Raw genomic sequence first — 20,783 nt, forward strand, 5'->3', positions numbered from 1 at the left:
AAGGCTAGATCCTCCTTCTGAGCAAGGTAGATTTGCAATGTCCCTATCAGACCAAAAGGGCTCTAAATATACCCTGCCAATCAAAAAGGCCCTTCTGATTCGTCATCGGAAACAAAAAGGACAAAGATATGCCAAGAGTGTTCAAATGAGCCAAGCATGCTTCACAACTACCCAGGGTGCTAAGACAATACAGCCTTCCCTTCTTCCTCAGAAGTCTCTAGGACTTTCCACATGTGTAGGAGAGGCTCGTGAAATTTCTACATATACAGAAGAATTACCTGGTCATTTACAACCTGTCCAGCACTTTTTGTGTTCTACCATATGTGATAAAGGTACTGTGGGACAGAATACATCTGCAGATGGGGTTCCAGACTCATCCCCATCATTAGAAATGGCTCATGGATGTGACACATGTACACAAGAATTTGTAGCAAATTTCACATCGAGAGAAGGGAATTCTTCAGATTCTACCTGCCCACAAACACCCACAGGACCTCTCCACTCTTCACAGGAGGCTGTGGAAATTTCTCCATCTCCTCAAGGGTATCAGCAATCTGTTACAGCTACACAAGAGGCTATAGGCCATTCTCCACCTGCACAAAGGGATGTTAGTCTTTCTACATGCCCACAAGTGACTCCAGAACATCCAACCAATACCCCGAAGGCTCTGAATTCCACCTTATCTTCCCAAGGGTCCTTGAAACCTGTTTTGTCTACCTTATCTTCCCAAGGGTCCTTGGAAGCTGTTTTGTCCACCAAACTGTCTCTAGAACCTAACATCTCTATACAAAAGGCTTCATTACATTCTTCACCTGAAGAAAGTGTTCCTAAAACTTCCACATTTACACAAGGAGCTCCAGGAACTTCCTTAGCTGCCCATGAGGATTTTAGACCTACTCCACATGCACAGGAAACTTTAGAGGATACCACACCTACACAGGTTCTAGAAATTTCCCCTCATTCTGAAGCTGTAGTAAAAATACGCACATGTACACCTGACACAGTAGCACATTCCCCTTCTGAGCAAGAGGCCCTAGGATCTACCATATCTCATGAAAACACTTTACCATCTTCCCCATCTGCACAAGAGAGTTTCATGCATAGCTCTTCTCAGGAGGGAAATATTAAACATGCTCCCTCTACCCAAGTGGACCCTGGTTGTTCCATTTCTACCAAAAAGAGGTTGAGAGATGATCCTTCTGACGAAGGGGACTTTGGAACTTCCTCATGTGAGGAAGGAAGTTTCATACTCCTGCCTTTCTCAAAAAGGGTATGTGCATCTTCTACTGCTCTGAAAGAAGCATCAACCACTACAAGTATTCCTCAGATAAGTCCGTCACCTTCTATATCTATCCAAAAGGCCCAGCAATGTTCCACATCTGAACAAAAGATTGTGGAACCTTGCCATTCTAACCAAGGGCCTCGTGAACATTACAAATCTTCCCAAGAAATTCAAGGGCCTTCTCTTTCTGTCCCAAAGGGTGTATGTCATTTACCATCTGTTCCAGGCCTTCAGGGATATTCTCCTTCTCTGTCAAAGTCTCCAGAAAATTTTACCTATACCCAAGGGGATCTGTCCATTTCTAAATCTGACGTGGAAGCCTTGAAACCTTCTTTATCTGCCAAAGGATTTAAGGGAAAGGCCAAATGTAAACAAAAACATCTTGAATCTTTACCATTAGCACAAGAGGACCAGTGTGCCCAATATGCTTTAGAACATTTACCACCTAGAGAAGGAGCTCTTAAACATTATTCAACCCACCAGAGGACTCAGGAAAGTTTGAAATCTTCCCAAGAGTCTCTTGAAATTTTGTCATCTAACTCTGAATATGTCAAAATTCTCTTTCTGCCACAGGCAGTCTGAAATCCTCTATATCTGGTCCAAGGGTTCTTGGACATATGCTAGCTGGCAAACAGCCTGAACAACTTTCTATATATGAACAGGGGTCTCTGGTTAATTCAATGTCTACCCAAGAGGCTCAAAAACACTTAGCACCTTTAATAGGGAATTTGAAACCTTTACAATCTGCCAAGGAGGGACTCAAAACTTTGATATCACCACAAATTGTTTTGGAATGTGCTCCAAGTAGTTCAGATGATCTAGAAGCTTTATCATCTGCTCTGGAACAAATGAAAATTTCCTCATTAGCAAATGAGTCACTAGAGAACTCACAATATGCTGGAAGTGTTGGGGAATCTTCTTCTGCCACAGGAGATTTAAGACCTACATTATTTGCCCAAAAGTCTTTGGAAAATTCTTTTCCTGGAAAAGGGATTAGGGAAACATTGTCATCTTCCCAAGGGGCTTTGAAAATATTATCATCTACAAAAGGGAGAGTTGAAAATGTGTCATCCTCTGAAAGGTCAATGAAATCCACATCTTCCCACAAAGCACAGGACTCTTCTTATCATCATGGGTCTGTAGCACAATCCCCATCTGTCCCAGGAGAAACACATTATCTCTCTGCCCAGGGAATATTGAAAAAATTGTCATCTTCCCAAGTTACTCCAGAAACATCATCTTCTCTCCAGAGAGATAGAGAAGGTTCATTAGATGTGCATGGTGCTCAGCAACTTCAACCTCATTCCTCAGGGTATCTGGGACATTCCCAATGTACTCCTAATTCATCAGAAACTTTGACATCTCCCCAAATGGTTTTGAAATGTTCAGAATCTTCATCCATGACTCTAGAAACGTTGCCACCTCTCCCAGAAACTCTACGCCATTCAATATCTGCCCATAGTGTTCTGTTCCCTTCTGATTCTGACCAACTGATTCAGGAATCACCATCATCTCTCCAAAAATTGGTTCATTTTTCTCCACCTTCTAATGGCTCACTGAGACCTACTCCATCTGTACTAGGTACCACCCAATCTTTATTATCAGCCCAATTGTGCCCAAAATTGTCTATATCTTCCCAAGTGTTTCTAGACTCTTCCCCACCACAGCAAGAGTATTTAGGAGATTCATTATCTGTGCAAAGGGCTCTTGGAACTTCCATATCAGCACAAAAGTTTGTAGGACATTCAAAATCTGAGCAAAAGTCTCCAGGAATGTTCACATCTTCTGAAGAGGATCCAGGCACTTCTTTAGCCCAAGAGGTTTTAGAGAATTCATCATCTACTCCACAAGATTTTGGACTTTCTCGACCTTCAAAAGATACTATAGGAACATCACTATCACTATCTACAAAAGGGGCTAGGAAAACTCAAACATCTGCCCAAGGGTCTATAGTAAGTTTACCATCAGCTCAAAGCTTTCTAGAAATTCAGACTTCTTTGGAGCAGCCTCTGGGTACTTCCCAATTTGCTTCACAGACAAAAGAACCTTTGCCAACTTCTGAAGAGATTTATAGTACTTTGAAATCTCTCTCAAGGTGTCTAGAAACTTTGACATCTATTATAAAGACACTGAGTTTTTCAACATTTGCCAAAGGCACAGCAGGCCCTTCTATAACTGACCAAGGGATACTGAGATCACCAACAGTTTCCCACAAATCTCTGAAATTTTCTCAATCTGAACAACAGTCTATGAAAACTGCCTCATCTCAAATGGGACCTGATAGAACTTCACTAACAGAAAAAGGTTTACAAGAAATATATTCATGTGAAAAAGTGACTTTACAAGATTCACCCCTGCAGCAAATCTGTTCAGGAAATGCATTGTCTACACAAGGGACTCTAGGACTGTCCATATCAGCACAAGAATCTCTGAGACATTCACCCTCTGCTCAAGGGTCTCCAGATACTTCCTTTTCACCTGAAGAGGCTTCAGGCACTTGTTTGGACCAAGGGATTTCAGGGCAGTCATTGTCATTATCATTACCTAATCTAGGAGATCTTGGACTATCTGAATATTCACCGGGGCCTCTAGAAATATCACCATCTAACCATAGCACTGTAGGAATGCTGTCTTCTACTCATCGAATTATGGAAACTTCACCACCTGCCCAAGATTCTCTAAGACATCTGCTTCCTTCAGTGCAGATTCTACAAAAGGCTTCCCTTATGACAGAGACATCAGAACCATCGTCATCTACCAAAGAGGCTTGTAATGTAACAGACTCTTCCCCAGGAAGTTCAGAAACTTTTCAATCTACCCCAGGATCTCTGGAAATTTCATTCTCTAACCAAACTACTATAGCTATAGCACCATCTGTATTTGAAAAAGAAATTTTAGGATCATCAGTATCTCTGGAGGAATCCTTGGAACATTCCCTTCCTGAGCAAGGGTCTCTGATACCCACTCCACCTGCATCTGGGACTGGGTCATTCTCCCCCTCAGAACAAGATTGTCAGGAAATATCTTCAGGTGTACAAGGAGATTCACCCTCTCAGCAAGGCTATACAGAAAATTCATTGCATTCACAAGAGGCTCTGGGACTGTCCATGCCTTCAGATGGACATTCACCCTCTGCTCAAGGGTCTCCAGATACTTCCTTGTCACCTGAAGAGGCTTCAGGCACTTGTTTGGACCAAGGGCTTTCAGGGCAGTTATTATCATTATCATTATCTGATCTAGGAGATCTTGGAGTATCTGAATATTTACAGGGACCTCCAGAAACACCACCTTCTACCCATAACATTCTAGAAATACCATCTTCTACTCATGGTATTATACACACTGCATTACCAGCCCAAGATTCTCTAGGACATCTGCCTCCTTCAGTGCAGATTCTACAACAGGCTCCCCTTATGACAGAGACATCAGAACCTTTGCCATCTACCAAAAAGGCTTATAATGTATCAGACTCTTCCCCAGGAACTTCAGATACTTTGCCATCTACCCCAGGATGTCTGGAAATTTTGTTCTGTGACCAAAGTACCATAGGACTGTCTGTATCTGAAAAAGTAATTTTAGGACCATCAGTATCTCTGGAGGAATCCCTGGGGCATTCTCCTTCTGAACAATGGTCTCTGAGACCCACTCCACCTGCATCTGGGACTGGGTCGCTCTCCCCCTCAGAACAAGGTTGTCTGGAAATATCTTCAAGTATACAAGGAGATTCACCCTCTCAGCAAGGCTATACAGGAAATTCATTATATTCACAAGAGGCCCTCAGACTGCCCAAATCAGCACAGGAATCATTCGGACATTCATCATCTGCTCAAGGCTCTCCAGATATGTCTTTGTCATCCCAAGAGGCTTCAGGCCCTTCTTTGGACCATGCGTCTTTAGGAAAGTCATCATCTGAAGCAGGAAATCTTGGACTTTCTGACTCAGATCAGGAGATACTAGAAGCTCCACTATTTACCCAAAGTATTTTAGAAATGCCATCTTCTAACAAAGGGATTACAAAAACTTCAACAATTTCCCAAGATTATTTAGAACATCTGCCTCCTTCAGTGAAGACTCTGCAACCTTCTGTTATATCAGAAACCTCAGAACCTTTGCCAACAGTCAAAGAGGTTTGTAAGACTTCAGAATCTGAGTCAGGTGCTCTGGAATCTTTACCATCTTTTTTAGAGGCTCTGAGACATTTGACCTCTGACCAATGTACTCTAGGACCTTCATTACATGATCAAGGAAGTCTGGAGCCATCAACACCTCTCCATGAGACTCTTGGAAACCTCAAACCATCCCAAGGGGTTCTAGAACCTATGCCATCTACCCAAGAAGGTGTAGGAACTTCTTTTTCAACGGAGGTTTGGGGATTGTCCACTTGTGCACATGACGACTTTATTCCAATTCCTTCTCATGGTGACTGTCTGAGATATTCCTCTTATCCTAATAAAAGCCATAGACATTTCAATTCTACCAAAAAAATACCAAGGCATGCTCCATTTCCTGAAGGAGATATCAGATATTCACTTTCAGAACTAGATGTCTTAAGATCATCTTCTGCCAAAAGTAGGCTCACATCTTCCATATATGTCAGAAAGAACTCAAGTTCTACCTCTACTCCTCCAAGGAGTGTCTCACCCCCAGAATCATCAGAATTGAACTTCAGATCTAGTTCCCCTTCTAGAAAATATTTCAGATGTTCTCCCTCTCCACAAGGTGGCTCCAGACATTCAAAATCAAAGAAAACAAAATCAAAACATGATTCTAAAGAATCATGCCTCAAATCTGTCCCATCAGAAGAAAAAGGGTTGAAATTTCACCATTCTCCCAAAAAGGAGGGCAGAGATACAGTTTCTAACAAAGTTAATGCAAGGCCTAAAAGTGATCCCAAAAAGAGCCCCACTACTACTTCTGCTAAGGGAGGTTGTAGATCCTCCCGATCTCATGAGGAGGTCCTCAAATGTTCTCCATCTTCCCAAGGCAGCCCTAGATGTTCCAGATCTTCCAAAATCAAATTGGAACAGGTTCCCTCTAACAAAACAGATGTTCATGTTTCCCATTCAGAACATGAGGTCTGCAAACTACACTTTTTGTCCAAAACAGAGTCCAAAAATTCATCCTCCAAAAGGGACCAGAAACCAAAAGCTACTCCTCAAGAATGCATAGAATCTTCCCTCTCTATGGCAGGCTGCAGATTCTCACAGTCTCATGAGGAGGGCGGCAGAAGTTCTGCATCACCCCAAGGCAATCATAAACATTCCAGGTCTATCAAAACTAAATTGGAACAGGCCCCCTCTAACAAAGCAGATGTGCATGCTTCCCATACAGAACATAAGGGCTGTAAGAATCTCCCTTTGTCACAAAGAGGATTTAGACATGCTTCATCTGTCAAAAGGGACAAGGAACCAAACGCTACTCCCCAAGAGAGCATAGAAGCTTCCACGTCTGCAGAAGAGGACATAGGAACTACTCCCTCTCATGAAGAGACTCTCAGACATTCTATCTCTCCTCATGAGACTTCCAGCCTTACTTCTTCTTCTACCAAAACAAGACTCTGGCATTCCCCTTATACTCAAGAAGTCATCAAAACTCCCAGTGAGGCCCAACAAAGCTTCAGGTCATCTCCAGATGGAGACAGTCCCACTGGGAGTGTCAAGTCTTTCTCATCACCCGAATGCAATGATGTCAGACATCCTGTTTCTACAAAGGAGGACTTTAAACACACTCTTTCTGTTCAAGAGGGACAGAAACCTTCCACTGGTGCCAGAGAGGGGAGTGGGGCATGGATTCCTGTACAGTGGGGACTCATATATTCACCAATTCCAAAAGCGAGTGCCACATCATTCCCTGTTGTCCAAGGAAATTTCAGACATAGTCGACCTCAACTAGCAGACCTGAGATCTTCCCTTTCTTACCAAGGAAGAGACACAGGCTTCCAATATGAACATGGGACCCCCATATGTAACCCTTCTGTCCTAGGAGGCCACAGATATTCACGTTCATTCCCATGCAATCTCCGAAGTATCCCCTTGCCAAAAAAGAGCCTTAGCTCTTACCTCTTCCCTCAAGAAGGCACCAGGTCTTCTCAGTGTGACCAAAGGGGCCTCAGACTTTCCTGTGGCCACCCCATCCAAGGCAGCTTTAGAATGTTTCAATCTGAAAGAGAGAGCCTCAAGAATAGCCCATCTAAAACACTGAGCCACAGATTTCCTCCTTGTCACCAAAGGGAATACAGAAATGTGCCCTCTAATGTAGAGTGGGTTAAAACTTCAATTTCTGCCCCAGGAAGCCCACAATACAATCCTTCTGCCCATGGAGGCTTCAAACCTTACACGCCTGTCAAACTGAAGTTCTAAAAATGCTCATCTCAAGAGGGAATACTCTCTGTTATCATGCCATCTTTATATCATCTTATGCACAGGCCAGCCTCATATTTTTCTACTCTGTGTCTCACATAAACCACAGGAGTTTATAACTTTTCCTACTCATCAAAAACCCGTTAAACCTTGAATTTCCATTCCCGACTATTCCAGATGTACATTGAGGCATCAGATTGGTTCATTTGACTATAAAGAAGGCAGGCATTTTCCATCTGATTATTAATAGGTCACAGTTTCTACACAGAACATGATAAACAATCTATTACCCACTGAGAATAGCATGTGCTTATTCTGACTAATGTTGCCCGAGATTTACTTCATATGGTTTAGCGGGTGACAGATTAACTCCCTCTGTCTAAGAAGTTCTGAGTGTTTCTTATTCTAATCATCTGACTTCAAAGCCTCTGTCCAAAAATAAAACTACCCTGGTGCCTGAAGTTTTAGAGCGTTAGAACATCCAGCAGTGCCCTAAACCCAGTATATATGCCTTAACTTGATCAGGAGAAATAAAAAAATGAATAAATCACAGGAACAGAAGTAGTTAACTGATTTGGTCCAGAGACATTGCCTCCTAGCATGTTGAAGACTGATCACACTGCTGCCTGCACTGCAAGACATGGATATTCTACATTCCCATGAAGATTGATCAGGAAATGTTCAGACTTCTTTAATTCCCAAATTGACTCTTGATATTCCATGCTTCCCACAAGAGTCTTTGACCTTTCTGCATTCCCCAAAATAGCATAAGGCTTTCTGTCTCTAAAAACAGAAAATTTTGTACTCAAAATTCCATTTCTCTGGATGCTTCATTCTCATTCTGTACAGAGGTTCTCCAATATTATTTTCTGACAAAGGGGCCTCAGACTTATTCCTTCAGGCCCAGGAGGACTCATCCTTTGCCCCAGTGACTGAAGTGGAGCTCAAATTATTTTCCAGGACTCACTGGGTGCTCAGGCACAACTCTTCTGAACCAGGATGCAGAATTCACTCCACCAATTCTCAAGAAGGCTATAGCCCCACCGCAACAGAACCAAAGCTCTTCAAAACAGATGTATGAATGAAAGGATCTTCTGACCTCTCCTTCAGCACTGGGGGGGTCTCAGATCTTTTCCAATGGCCAAAGTGGCCTCAGTCTTTTTTGTCTATATTGAAAGTAACCCATAACTTTTATCAGTAAACTTATTACCTGTCAACAACAAAAGCTTCAGTCTGCTCCACTTCAGGGTTCAAGGGAAGATTGACACACCTTTCCTTTGAGAATCAGGAGACCTCAAACATTCTCTAATTGCCCAAATGGACCTCATATTTATAGCTTCATAACAAGGGTTTTGTGCACATCCTCAATGCTGAAGGGAGCCTGAGATGTAATGTGAGAAGCAAAGATGTCTCAGACTTCCCCAATGCTCCAAGAAGACCAGAAATACAAACCCTTTAGAATTAATGAGCCATAGAATTTCTTCTAAATTACACTGGAGAGTAAGATTCATTCCCGAACCAGGACAGTTCAGACCTCCAGCTACCAACTCCATCATGTCTTAGATATACCCCTCAAAATTAAATTAATTCACTAATTGAGGAAGCTTACACCTTGATGCACTATCTTCTCAAGAGGGTTATAAATTTATTTACTTCAACCACAGTAAACCCTAATTTTTCATACTTTGTCAAAGGAGGGTTTCTCTAACATGCTGTCTTTGAACAAGAAAACATAGCTTCCTTTGTCTCTACTGGAGGAGTCTGAGACAAACCCGTTTGATAAAGTAAGCTACAGAACCGGCCCTGTGACTGAAAAAGCTCTCAAAAATTCAGACTTGGTTGACAGGTACTTGAGATTGACTCCCTATTATCAGGAAAACATAGGAACTTCTCTTTGTGTTCGTGGCCTACTCAGGTCTACCAAATAACTAATAGAGACTACAGCGTGTCATTCAGAACTGAATGGCCAGTAAATACACTTCTGACCACCAAAAGAACCTCATGGAACTCTACATTGAAGTTGCATGGCAGAAGAATAAAAAGTACCCTGGATCTAAGATCATCTGTTTTCATGCTGCACACCAGATATATGCCTGTCCTCCATGTCTACACCTGTGCAGCCTATCCACAGTTTAAGTAGGGAACAGACCTAGGGACTATAATTCAACTTGTAAGAAGAACCATCTGACTGTCATTACGCCTCAAAAGGAGTCCTCAGAGAAAAGAATTTTCCAGAGTTCACTGAAGAATTGGAGCAGGACTAGCAAGTTCCATGGATCTCCTCCTCTACAGCAGGTAAGCAGTGGCATTCCCATTTGTCCAACAAGGTTTGGGAACTCTCTCCTTTCCAAAACCTTAATATTTTTTTCTGTGATAACTTACTCCGTAAAATACCCTTTTGGCCCAAATGGCCTTCATAAATTTCCCTCTGAAGAAGTGCACCTGGAATATTTCACCATTGACAAATGAGCATTTTTCCCTGTGGTTAGTTCATAGAAGTCAAGATAAGTAGACAAATCCAGGAACCCATGACACTTCCTTAAGTAAAGTAGCCATGGTATAGATTTCTCAGTGACACCAAGTCCCGTTTGCCTGCACAGAATTCTTAGGAGTAAACCACACTGTGCCTCCTCCTGAGTATCTTAATGAATCCTGATATTGATGCTTGGTCTCTTGCAGATTCAGCTAAAGATATGGATATTCTAAACTATGAAGAAGAGTTATATGGTTAAGCAATTCTAGGAGCTTATGAGGTATAGAAATCAATTGAATTTTTATCATGGTTATATGGGATTTTCAAATCCTGATCATATCTCCCCTGCCTCATGGGTCTCAGAAACTCCTTTCGTCACAAGGGTACTTACTCCTCCCTTTGATCAAGGAGATATCTGATCTTCATCCTGGAAAACGGGAGTCCTACATCTTCCCAGTTTTTTCAAAGGCTTAGATGTTCCTTTTGTGTGAGGGGCCCATATAATTTCTGATATTATGAAGTGGACCTCAGACATTATTCTTAATTAATGGGTCTCAGATTTGCACTTCAGTAAACTGTAGGCACAATATTGATCCAATGAGAGCCTCTGACAATAAATACCCTGTCAAGGACGGTGGTTATATTCTACTTTCCTTGAAAGGGGGGACTTAAGACACACCATTTCCTTTCAAGGGTACTGATAGAAACTCACCTGATTAAGGGGATACAGACCAGGCCAGTGACATGAAGACTCACTCAAATGTTCATCTTTTAGTCATGTAAACTCCAAATAAGAACTCTCTGACACTGGCATTTCAGAAAAACCACTTTTATCTGCAGAAACCTCAGTTCTATTTCTCTAACTGTGAAGATGTTAATCTTTCCCCTCTGATCTGGGTGTCCAGGCATGCCCAAATGAACAAAGGGATGTCAGACCTCTCTGAACTGATATCCTGGGACAAAACAGTAAAAATCTGATCCCTGATTAAACCCTTTTACTTTTAAGATTCTCACCAGAAATGGAGTGGTCCCACTTTGTCTCCTATGCCTGTGCTACTGATCAAAGGCATATGGAGGACACAGGGCTAGCAACTACCAACCAATCAGTATAGAAACACTCTGCTTCCCTTGCAGATCTCCTGAGGAAATTGGTAGCATGGGGAAATAGGGAGAGGATTGAAGGGGAAGGGAGATGCAGAGAGGGAAGCAGAGAAAAATGTAGAGCTCAATAAAAATCAATTATAAAAGGAAAAAAAAAGCACTCTGCTTGAAATCAATCTTCAGAGCCCCCAAGCACATGGGTATTCCATAGTGTGAGGACATTTGGACCTGATAAGATATTGGCTTATCCTTCTAGTTCCCAAAGTAACCTTGGAGCTTCATCTTCTGCTTGAGGGTTTCTGGACCTTTGGTCTCTTTCCTAACTTCCCAAAACATTCTCCTTTCAAACATGGAGCCTGAAACCTTCCATGAATGGCCTAATAGGTCTTCCATCAAGCTGTTCAGGCATAGGTCCATGGGAGACTCTCTCTATAAACAAAGGACACTACTCCACTCTGGTTTGAGGTTCCATAGGCATGTTTGACCATCAGAGCATAGAACCCCATGACATCTGCCTTATGATCAGTCAATATAATTGGAAAGACTTCAACATTTCTGTCTAGAAAAGGACTGCTGAACACAAACTACAGGACATAAACTAGCCAGGAACAATCATCCAGGCCTTTGGAAGAAGACCTAGATAGTTGCTGCCTTGTCTCTCCTAGAAGGAACACAAACTATGAATAAGAGTTGGAAGGTTATGATCAGTACTGGGAACTTTCTCCACTGTATAAGTTGCCAAGGATATTCACCTTCAACAGAATTGTGTTTGACATTTTCACACTCTGCCCAAAGGTGATTCTGTCCCCATTTTTCAATAGTGTCTCAGAGGTTTTCTCTCTTACTTTGGGCTCAGAATTTTTACTATTCCTATTATTATTATTATTATTATTAATCAGTCACCTATTCCTTCTCAGTACATGGAACAAGATGTCAGAATTCTTCTAAGACTTAGGTTTCCCTAAACCCCATTTTCCAATGAGCCCTACCCTAAAATATTTGTTTGGTGTTCCGTGATCCTTATATATTCTTATTCCTCCCAAGTGACTCTGTCTTTTTTCTTCTCATTGCAGTGGTGTCAGACCAAGAGTGCATTATACTACCAAGTCAAGCAAGTATCAGACATTCATGGTCTTCCCTGAAGGTTTGTGAACCAATTATCTATTTTCTTCCAGGAAGAGGATTGCAGAAGTTCAGTTTGCACAAAAGGAAATCTGAAATATCAACCTCTATTGAAAGGTCACTCAAAACTGACCCCTGAATAGAAGGGATGTCTAAGACCTCCACCCTCTGACCTTCAGCTCTTTAGTCTCCCCTAAGACTAAAGAACCATCAAGCTTCCCTTCTAAAGTTGGTGACCTCACACATTCCTCTACTAACTAGGATTGCTTTAGAGCTGGCTCCTCTGATCAAGGGTCATAAGCATATAAACACATATGTGATCAATGGGATCTCACAACTCTCTGCTTTAAGATCACAGGACAGAAGGTAGAAAGAGAAAATTGGCTATCAAGCCATGTGTTTCCAAGTTTGGTAATCAAAAATGCACTGTTTCTTTTATTCACAAATATGCACAGCTGAACACAACCTTGAGGAAACATCAATGCTTGTATAACCACTTAGCCTGTTGGAAGATTGTTATGAGATTTGCCTTAGACTCTCAAAGATTTCACACTGGGTATGTATGTTTGCTTTGGGGAAAATAGCTGGATGCTAGTTCAGTGCCAGGATCTTATTCCATTGCCCAAGATGCCATGGAACCCTCCCCTTCTGATCATGGGTGAACTGCATATTCTATCAAATATGACTGGAACCCTCCTCCCTGTGAATAAAGACATTCGGGATTTCTCATTTTCTCAAGGTAGTCTCATAACTTCCCATTCTGAGAAGAGGTTCTCCCCTGTTTTCAAGAGACCTCATATATACTTTTTTATTGAAGTTTTCATGAGAACTACCCTGAGTCAGACTGGGCCATCATCCTTCCCTTTATTAAAAATGTGTACTTACACCTTATCAACCTGTACAAGGGAGACTAGGAAGCATTGTCTTTGACTCTAGGACACTCATGCATTCTTTTCTTCCACAAGGTTGTAACATGAGAGCCGACTATTGGAGTTTATGTCCCACCTGCTACCCCACAGCCAACAAGCCCCAAAGAATATCACACAGAGAGCTCCATAAGATTATAAACTGATTGGTCCATTAGGTCAGGCTTCCTATTAGCTCTTGTAACTTATATTAACTCATTCTTCTTATCTATATTAGCCACATGGCTTAGTACCTTTCTCATCAGGGCAGGTCACATCTCACCTCTTTGGAGTCTGGGCAGGAGTGTGGGGGGAGCTTCCTGCTTCACAGAATACTCCTGTTCTCATTTCCAAGCCTCTACTTCCTGTCTAGTTGACCCACCTATACTTCATGCATGGCCAATCAGAGTTTATTTAAAACATGATTGACAGAATACAGACAATTCTTCCCCACCACAAGGTGACATTAGAGATGTTATTTTGAATAATATTGCATCCTACCTTGTAGGATTCCATCAAAAATTCTCAAGCATTCCATTCTGTCTTTGAAGTACCTTGAAAATATGCTACTCTAAATAAAAATGATTTAAACCATTTATATTTGGCACTGGTGGCTAGGGAAATGCATTGATCCACTCTAGGTTGTGATCCCCAGTCCTAAATGTAGAAAAGGAAACTGAATTCTAAGCTATGTTTTTTCAATCCAATGACTAGAAATCAACTGACCCCATCACTGCTGCCCATACACGGATTATGAAAACAACCTCAAAAAAGAGGAAACCTAGCTGTTGATAGCCATCCAGGCACACTGAAAAATGGTCTTGCTGCTGCCTGAACTCTCCAAGACTCAACACAAGATGAGCAAGCTCTAAAGAAGAGTTGGAAGCTGAAGTGCAGTAATGGGACCTTCCTTCACTGAATAAGGTAGTAAGGACATTCACCTTCAACAGGATGGTGCATAACATTTCTCCCCTCTGTGCAAGCATTTTCTAACTCATACCCTTGCCCTATACAGGTCACAAAATTTTCCCTTTCTCACTGCTTCCACTCTCAATGCTTCCACTCTCTTCAGACTAGCGTACTCCTTTTACTTCACTGATGAAAATGTCAGACCTCCCTCCTAGGACAAAGCCTACTGCAGATCTTCCCCATTTGCCTAAGGTGGTTTCAAGTAATCATTTTGTGGCAAAGACCCACATACTTTACCTTTGAATAAATAGGTCCCAGCTTAAATATTCCTACACCACTTACACTGGAAAAGTAAGAATCAGATTTGCTTTTACAGTGAAAGGGGGAGCTATGGTTACAAACTTCAACCACAAAAACTATAAAGATCCCATTTTTGCCAAAAGGTGCCTGGAATATTCCACAGTGATAAACAAGGTGTCAAAATTGGTTTCCATGACCAAAGGTGTTGCAAATCATTCACTCTGTATTTAATTGAGCTTCAGGTCTAGCCACTGACCCTGGGACGCCCTAGAGCATCCCCTTTCTTTCATGGACACATTTCACTTGACCCTTGGACTCATATTACCTTAGTACCAATCCCAGGGGCTAAGATTGCTATGAAAACACTTTTATAACCATGGGATCTCATGAGATTCTAGGTAGAGGAAAAAAGATAAAAACTAAAACTAATAATCATGCCATCTGCCTAGAATGTAGCTGTCAAAAATGTAAAATGTTCCCATATTTCATGTAAATGAAGACTGTGCTTAAAATCCAGCTGTTAAAACCCAAATAATTACACAGAAAATATATTAATTACAACACCGCTTGGCCTATTAGCCCAGGCTTCTTTTTAACTAACTCTTACATCTTAAATTAACCAATTTCTATTCATCTATGTATCACTATACGGCTGTGGCCTACTGGAAAAACTCTGCTGTACTTCTCCTTCAGTAGCTACATGGCCTGTCCTGGACTCCACCTAATCTCTTTCTATATCTCTTTCAGCCTGGCTATATTCCGCCCTGCCATAGGTCAAAGCAGATTTATTTATTAACCAAAAAAAACATATACAGAAGGACATCCCACATCACTTACATTGATGATTAAGCACAGATCAATACAACCCTGAGGAAGCATTGAAGTTTGCACAACCACTTATCATGTTGAAAGAGTGTTGTAATTGCTTCTTGTACTCTTCCCAACAGTTGATGCAATACATGGATCATGGAAGTTGGAAACACAGTAGGAAGCAAATGATGCTGAACCATACCACTCAAGTTAAACTAGCATTTTCTCTTCTGCACAATGGGGTGAGTGGATCTCGCTATTTGGTCAAACATAGTCAGGCACTTTTTCTATAAGAAACACAGTTCAGATTTACCTCAGAAGTTTCCCATCTGAATATGGGTTTCCCAAACTGTTCCTATTTTCAAGGCATCTCACACTGTACCTTTTTGATGACTAATTATCAGAAGACCACTTTGATTAAAGTAGCTGTCAGGCCCTTCCGCTATAACAAATAATACCCAAGGCAGTCCCTCTCAGTTTAAGGAAATTCATAAGAATACCTGGTTTGTATAAAAGTCATCTCAGAATTTCCTTTTTTCTCAAGGTGACCAGGATTAATGGATCCTCAGATCACCCCCTATATGCATGTGGGCTTCTGAATTATTCCCACAATGAAGATCTTTCCCCTCTAACTACATCCACTTTGAAAATACATGTGTGACTGAAGGGACTTCATCTTGCTCTGCTTTGAGGTAACAGAGCCTGAGACTTAGGTCATCTTTGTTTCATTAAAGTCACCAGAATGAGGAGGTCTCCTCCTTCATGCACACACCAATGTGGGTGATAAGAACTGGACCCTGTCAATCATGACTGATAAATGATGCTAAATTTGCCACCAGGACTGCCACAGTGTTCCTGGATATGTGAATTTTCAAAACTCTGATGAAGTCCTTCCTCCACTGCACAAGGTAGACTAGGATACTCCCTTTTGCCTAAGTGGTTTGTGACTTTGCTTCCCTCTTTAAGTCTGCCAAAGTCTTCCATTCCTAACCACCATCTATTTCTGTCAATTAGACCTCAAATGCACACTCTGTAATCACGAGGGCCTGATATCTATCCTGCATGACTGACGGGGCCAGGGAAGATGTATACCTGTCCAAGGCCCCAAAACTTTCAAATTCCAATCAAAATGGCCTTTCAAAACTTACCCTCACATAGCAAGGATCCAATCATTCCCTTTTGATGAAGGAGGACTCAGACCTTCTCCTCTTCTACTTAAATATGTTTCACCTCCAATACATCATCTGAAAGGGTCATCATTATCCTCTTTTTTTTCCAGGACCCTCAAATTCCTGCCATCTGATCAAGAGGTCCGAAAATGTCTTTCTTTCATAGAGGAGATTCAGAGTATCTAACTCCGCATATTATAGCATCAGACACAATTTAAATACTTGGTTTTTCCCCTCAATCTACGGGGAAATAAAACTTTCTCCCAAAGCCAAAGATGGCTTGAAATATATCCTCTTTTGCCCAAGGATGGTGCAGGCCTACCATCTCTACTATGGGGCCTATAGATCTTGTTCTCTTGACTATGTATGTCTGTTATATTCCCAACTGTCTAGGATTGCTTCAAACTTTCTTCGTGCTACATATATGGGATTATCTTATCTGACCAGTGGCTTCTTAGACTGAAAATAACCATCCAACCACTTTGAAAACATGCAACGATTACTTCTCAGCATTTCACAAGCCCACAAAGGTATGGATATTCTCAATACTGAAAAAGATTTGGAAGCTGATTAGGCCAGATGGGACTTTCCTTTGCTCCAGAATGCTTATGCTTAATGGAAAATTGTCTTTCCTATTTCATTGAACATTGCCATAGATTACACCTCTGACAAATAGGTGTAGACTATCACCTGTGCACAAAATGTCTCAGAAACTCCAGTTACGACCAGAGTGCATTAATATTTCTCATCATTCCCATGAATTCTGCCACATTATGTTTTTGATAAAGGGTGTAATAGCCCTTTTTATTTCTGTCCAAAATACCAAGGCCCTACCCCATCTTATATAGTGAGATTTAGACCTTCACATCAATGAAGAGTGTCTCAGGCCTGCCTTGTGTGATCAAGGACATTTCACCATTGATTCACTTATAACTTCTAATTTGCATGGCTTGGAAAGTACTGTTCTGACTAAAGAGATCTCAGAGCTCTCTGGACCAAGGTCCTTGAACACAACAGCAAGATGAGGGTAACACAGACTAATGTCTTCACTCTAGTCCCTTAGACAGAAAATTCCTGTCCCACATGAAGAGGAATTTGTGGATTGACCTATACCAGACGAAGAAACTGAGTCACAGACTTCTGTCGTGCAGCCTCTTAGAAGACTTCTAAGACTGCTGACATGCCTGACATGGACATTCATAAAATGTGTATTCTAGATTGTGATTTCAAGTTTGGTGCCGAGGAAGAAGTGAGTGCCTGGGTTTTCTCTATTTCTCAGGGTATCATTCATGTTTAAGCTTCTCCCCAATAGGGTCACAGACATATGACCAAGGGAGGCTGAGATTATTCCACCCTGTCCTAGGGAGCTTCTGACTCCTCCTTCTAAGTAAGAGGGTCTTAGATCTTTCACTTGCTCCCAAATTGATAGCAGGAATTCTTCTTCTGCACACTTAGACTTTTTCTGCCTACCTAAGTTCTGCCTTGCTGTAGGTCCAAAACAGTTTATTTATTAATGGTAATCACAGCACACAGAGGGGACTCCCACATCATGGATATGCTCCACCTATGCAGAGAAGCCTGAGAGTATCCTTTTTTACTGTTGTGGCTTTTAGACTATCCCCTCTCCCAAGTATACCTCCAAGTTTTGTCTTCTGACCAAAGGGTTTCAGACCTGCCTCCTCTAATAGAGAGGTACAGTCTACCAACCTGCATAGGGTCTTAGATCTTCTGAATATGCCCTTGTGGGATTAAACTTACTAGGTCCATATTATTGGGCCACATACCATTCTGATGTGACCAAAGGAGTTTAAGTCTACTGCTTATGATTTGCCAGACAGCCTCAGATCTTCTCATTATGCAAGTTGTCTTCAAATAGGCCTCTCTATTCAAGGAGAGCTCACAGTTTTCTCCTCTGATTCAGTGGCCTCAGACATTCCCCCACCCAAACATGAGACCATAGACTATTTTTCTTCACACAATGACTTCTCCAGACATCCCAGGCTTAAAGTCTCCAAGTCTATCTGTTGCAAGTAGAGTCTAGAACTGCCTCAGAGTCAAAATTAATAAAATGTGGTCCCCATCATTCAAACCTAGATCTGAGCAGCTGAACATATGCTTGAGATGGAGAGCCAGCTTGGGACTCTCATGCAGGCATTTGGAAAATACTCAGATTGCTGCCTCACCTACCACACACTCACTACAGTGGACAGATGTTCGAGTCTCCGATGAAGAGCTGGAAGATGATAAGGAAGTTCCTGGAATGCGTTCCAATGTATGAGGTGGGCTGAGACCTTGATCTCATGTCAAGCAGTGCGTATGCTGATTTCCAGCTTTACCCAATCCAACATGTTAGTCTATATCTACAATAGCCCCAGATATCCACACACCTCACAAGACGCCCTCAAACATTTCCCTACTGACCCTGGGGTCCTTGTATTTTCTCCATGGCACTTGTTTCCCCCCTTCTTCACCATGCACCTTGGCAAGCCTCCGACCTCTCACCTCTGACCCTTTGATCCCTATTTGTACATTTCTGACTTATGTGGGAGACATTTAATGTCTGAATATGAGGCCTTCAATAGTGTTCCCATTGACCAAGGGTGTCTCATACATACTCTTTTCCTTTAATGAAGTATTCAAACTCCACATCTGGCCAAGAGAATTTCAGATCTTCCTTTTCTGTTATGTATGGTGTCTATACTAACATCCTTATCCAAAGGGCCTCTGGTTTTATCTTCTGACCAAGCAACTGTCTGATATTCCCTCTCTGCTTGAAGACACATGCATATGAGGTGGACAGAAGTCTTGGGCACACTTCTAATCAATATAACATTCTTCCCTTCAAGTTTGAGGCCTCAGAGCTAAGGAATAGCAAGGAGAGTCTGGAAAACAGCCATCAGTCTTGAGGGCATTCATCAGAACATCAGACGTGGACTGCTCCTAACCTTAGTGCCCTGAACAGGATGACTGAACACCAAACTGTGAGGTGGAAAAAGTGACAGACACCAGCCTCACTCTTGCAATAATGTTCAGATTACTGCATATCCTTCTGAAGATGCCCTAGATGATATTGTTACTTTGTTGTTGTTTTGATTGTTGTTCTCTTTTTGGTATTATTGTTTGCTTTTAAGTTTAAGGAGGACACCTTGATATTTTTTGGTATGTTAATTATCTACTGGCATTAAACTCTGGCAACCAAATGAATAAATGCTTCACATGTTCTACTCTATTTGGAAATGACAACATATGCATATCTTCCACCTTCTTGTATCAAAGACATACCGTAATTCTATTTTACAAATGTAGTCATTTTACCAACATATGTTCTGTGTGTATGTGTGTGTGTGTGTTCAAAACTGTTTCCTGTGATATGTTAAATTTTTACAACTAATGATTAATTTTCATAAAAATTCAATTCATTTATGTATTTACTTTATATCCCAGACACAACCTCCACCCTCCCCATCCCTCTCTGATCCCACCCCCAATCCACTCCCCCTCTATTTCTGCTCAGGAAAGATTGGGTCTCCTATGGAAATCAACAAAACATAGCAAACAAAGTTGCAGTAAGATTAAGCACCTCTCATGCACCAAGGCATGGCAAGGTGACCCAGAATGAGGAGTAGGTTTCCAAAAGTCTGTAAAAATGTTGGAGACAGTACCTGCTCCCATACACAGGAGTCCCACAGTAGGATCAAACCATACAACCATAACACATATGTAGAGAAAATGTCATTTGATGTCATTTGGAAGATCCTTTCTTACTGATGTGTCTTAAAATAATAGATCTTAGAGCTTGGGGTGTATGACTTAATTTCTTCAGCAACATAAGTACACTCAGTGTCATTGCTATTAGTTGATAATAAATATCAATTAAAAATACAATTAATTAAATACAATTAATTAAATACAATCAATTAAAAATCAATTAAAAATCATCAGAGAGAGGATATGTTGAAGTTTTGGAGGACAGAGGACACCAGATAGAATAAATTTGGGTGCTGCATCATTAGAGCAAAATAGTTCACTTTAATCATTGTTTAGTCTAAAATTAGGGCTTTAAACCTATAAATCCCTTGATGTAGTAGTGGTCATGAACCTCTTCTAAGAACCAGCATTTGAAAGGTACTACAATAAAAATCTCTAACTTTTCAAAAGGCAGAACATAGACCTATTGCAGCCACTGTTCTACTGAGATAAAAGTTCAAACTTTGGAATTGAAACACCTCCAATAGCTACCCTGGAGAGGTGCACTCTGAGAAATTACAGGACCTCTCCATGAAAATCTATAAAAACCTGACCTTCTTCTCAATTGTATGCTGTTTCTTGTCTGAGCAGAACCAAACTTCCTGG

At 41.4% G+C, this 20,783-nt stretch overlaps 1 protein-coding gene across 1 annotated transcript; it reads left to right on the forward strand.

The window, feature by feature from the left end:
* Nucleotides 1-2,682: 2,682 nt before the first annotated feature.
* LOC148117546 (uncharacterized) lies at nucleotides 2,683-19,652 on the forward strand. The gene is made up of 10 exons (XM_087902578.1): nucleotides 2,683-9,936; nucleotides 10,321-10,394; nucleotides 12,289-12,359; nucleotides 12,793-12,893; nucleotides 13,957-14,166; nucleotides 15,399-15,503; nucleotides 16,824-16,960; nucleotides 17,486-17,679; nucleotides 18,525-18,709; nucleotides 19,277-19,652. The coding sequence occupies exon 1, from the start codon at nucleotides 2,683-2,685 to the stop codon at nucleotides 7,639-7,641; it is 4,959 nt and encodes a 1,652-aa protein (XP_087758704.1). The 3' UTR covers nucleotides 7,642-9,936; nucleotides 10,321-10,394; nucleotides 12,289-12,359; nucleotides 12,793-12,893; nucleotides 13,957-14,166; nucleotides 15,399-15,503; nucleotides 16,824-16,960; nucleotides 17,486-17,679; nucleotides 18,525-18,709; nucleotides 19,277-19,652.
* The last annotated feature ends 1,131 nt before the right edge of the window (nucleotides 19,653-20,783 follow it).

This window comes from Myodes glareolus, chromosome X, assembly GCF_982192425.1.
Source record: "Myodes glareolus chromosome X, mMyoGla1.1, whole genome shotgun sequence".
Taxonomy (NCBI): Eukaryota; Metazoa; Chordata; class Mammalia; order Rodentia; family Cricetidae; genus Myodes; species Myodes glareolus.

Excerpts from the sequence above, each read along its gene's own strand:
- LOC148117546 (XM_087902578.1), top strand. The coding sequence starts at position 2,683 with ATGACTCTAGAAACGTTGCCACCTCTCCCAGAAACTCTACGCCATTCA.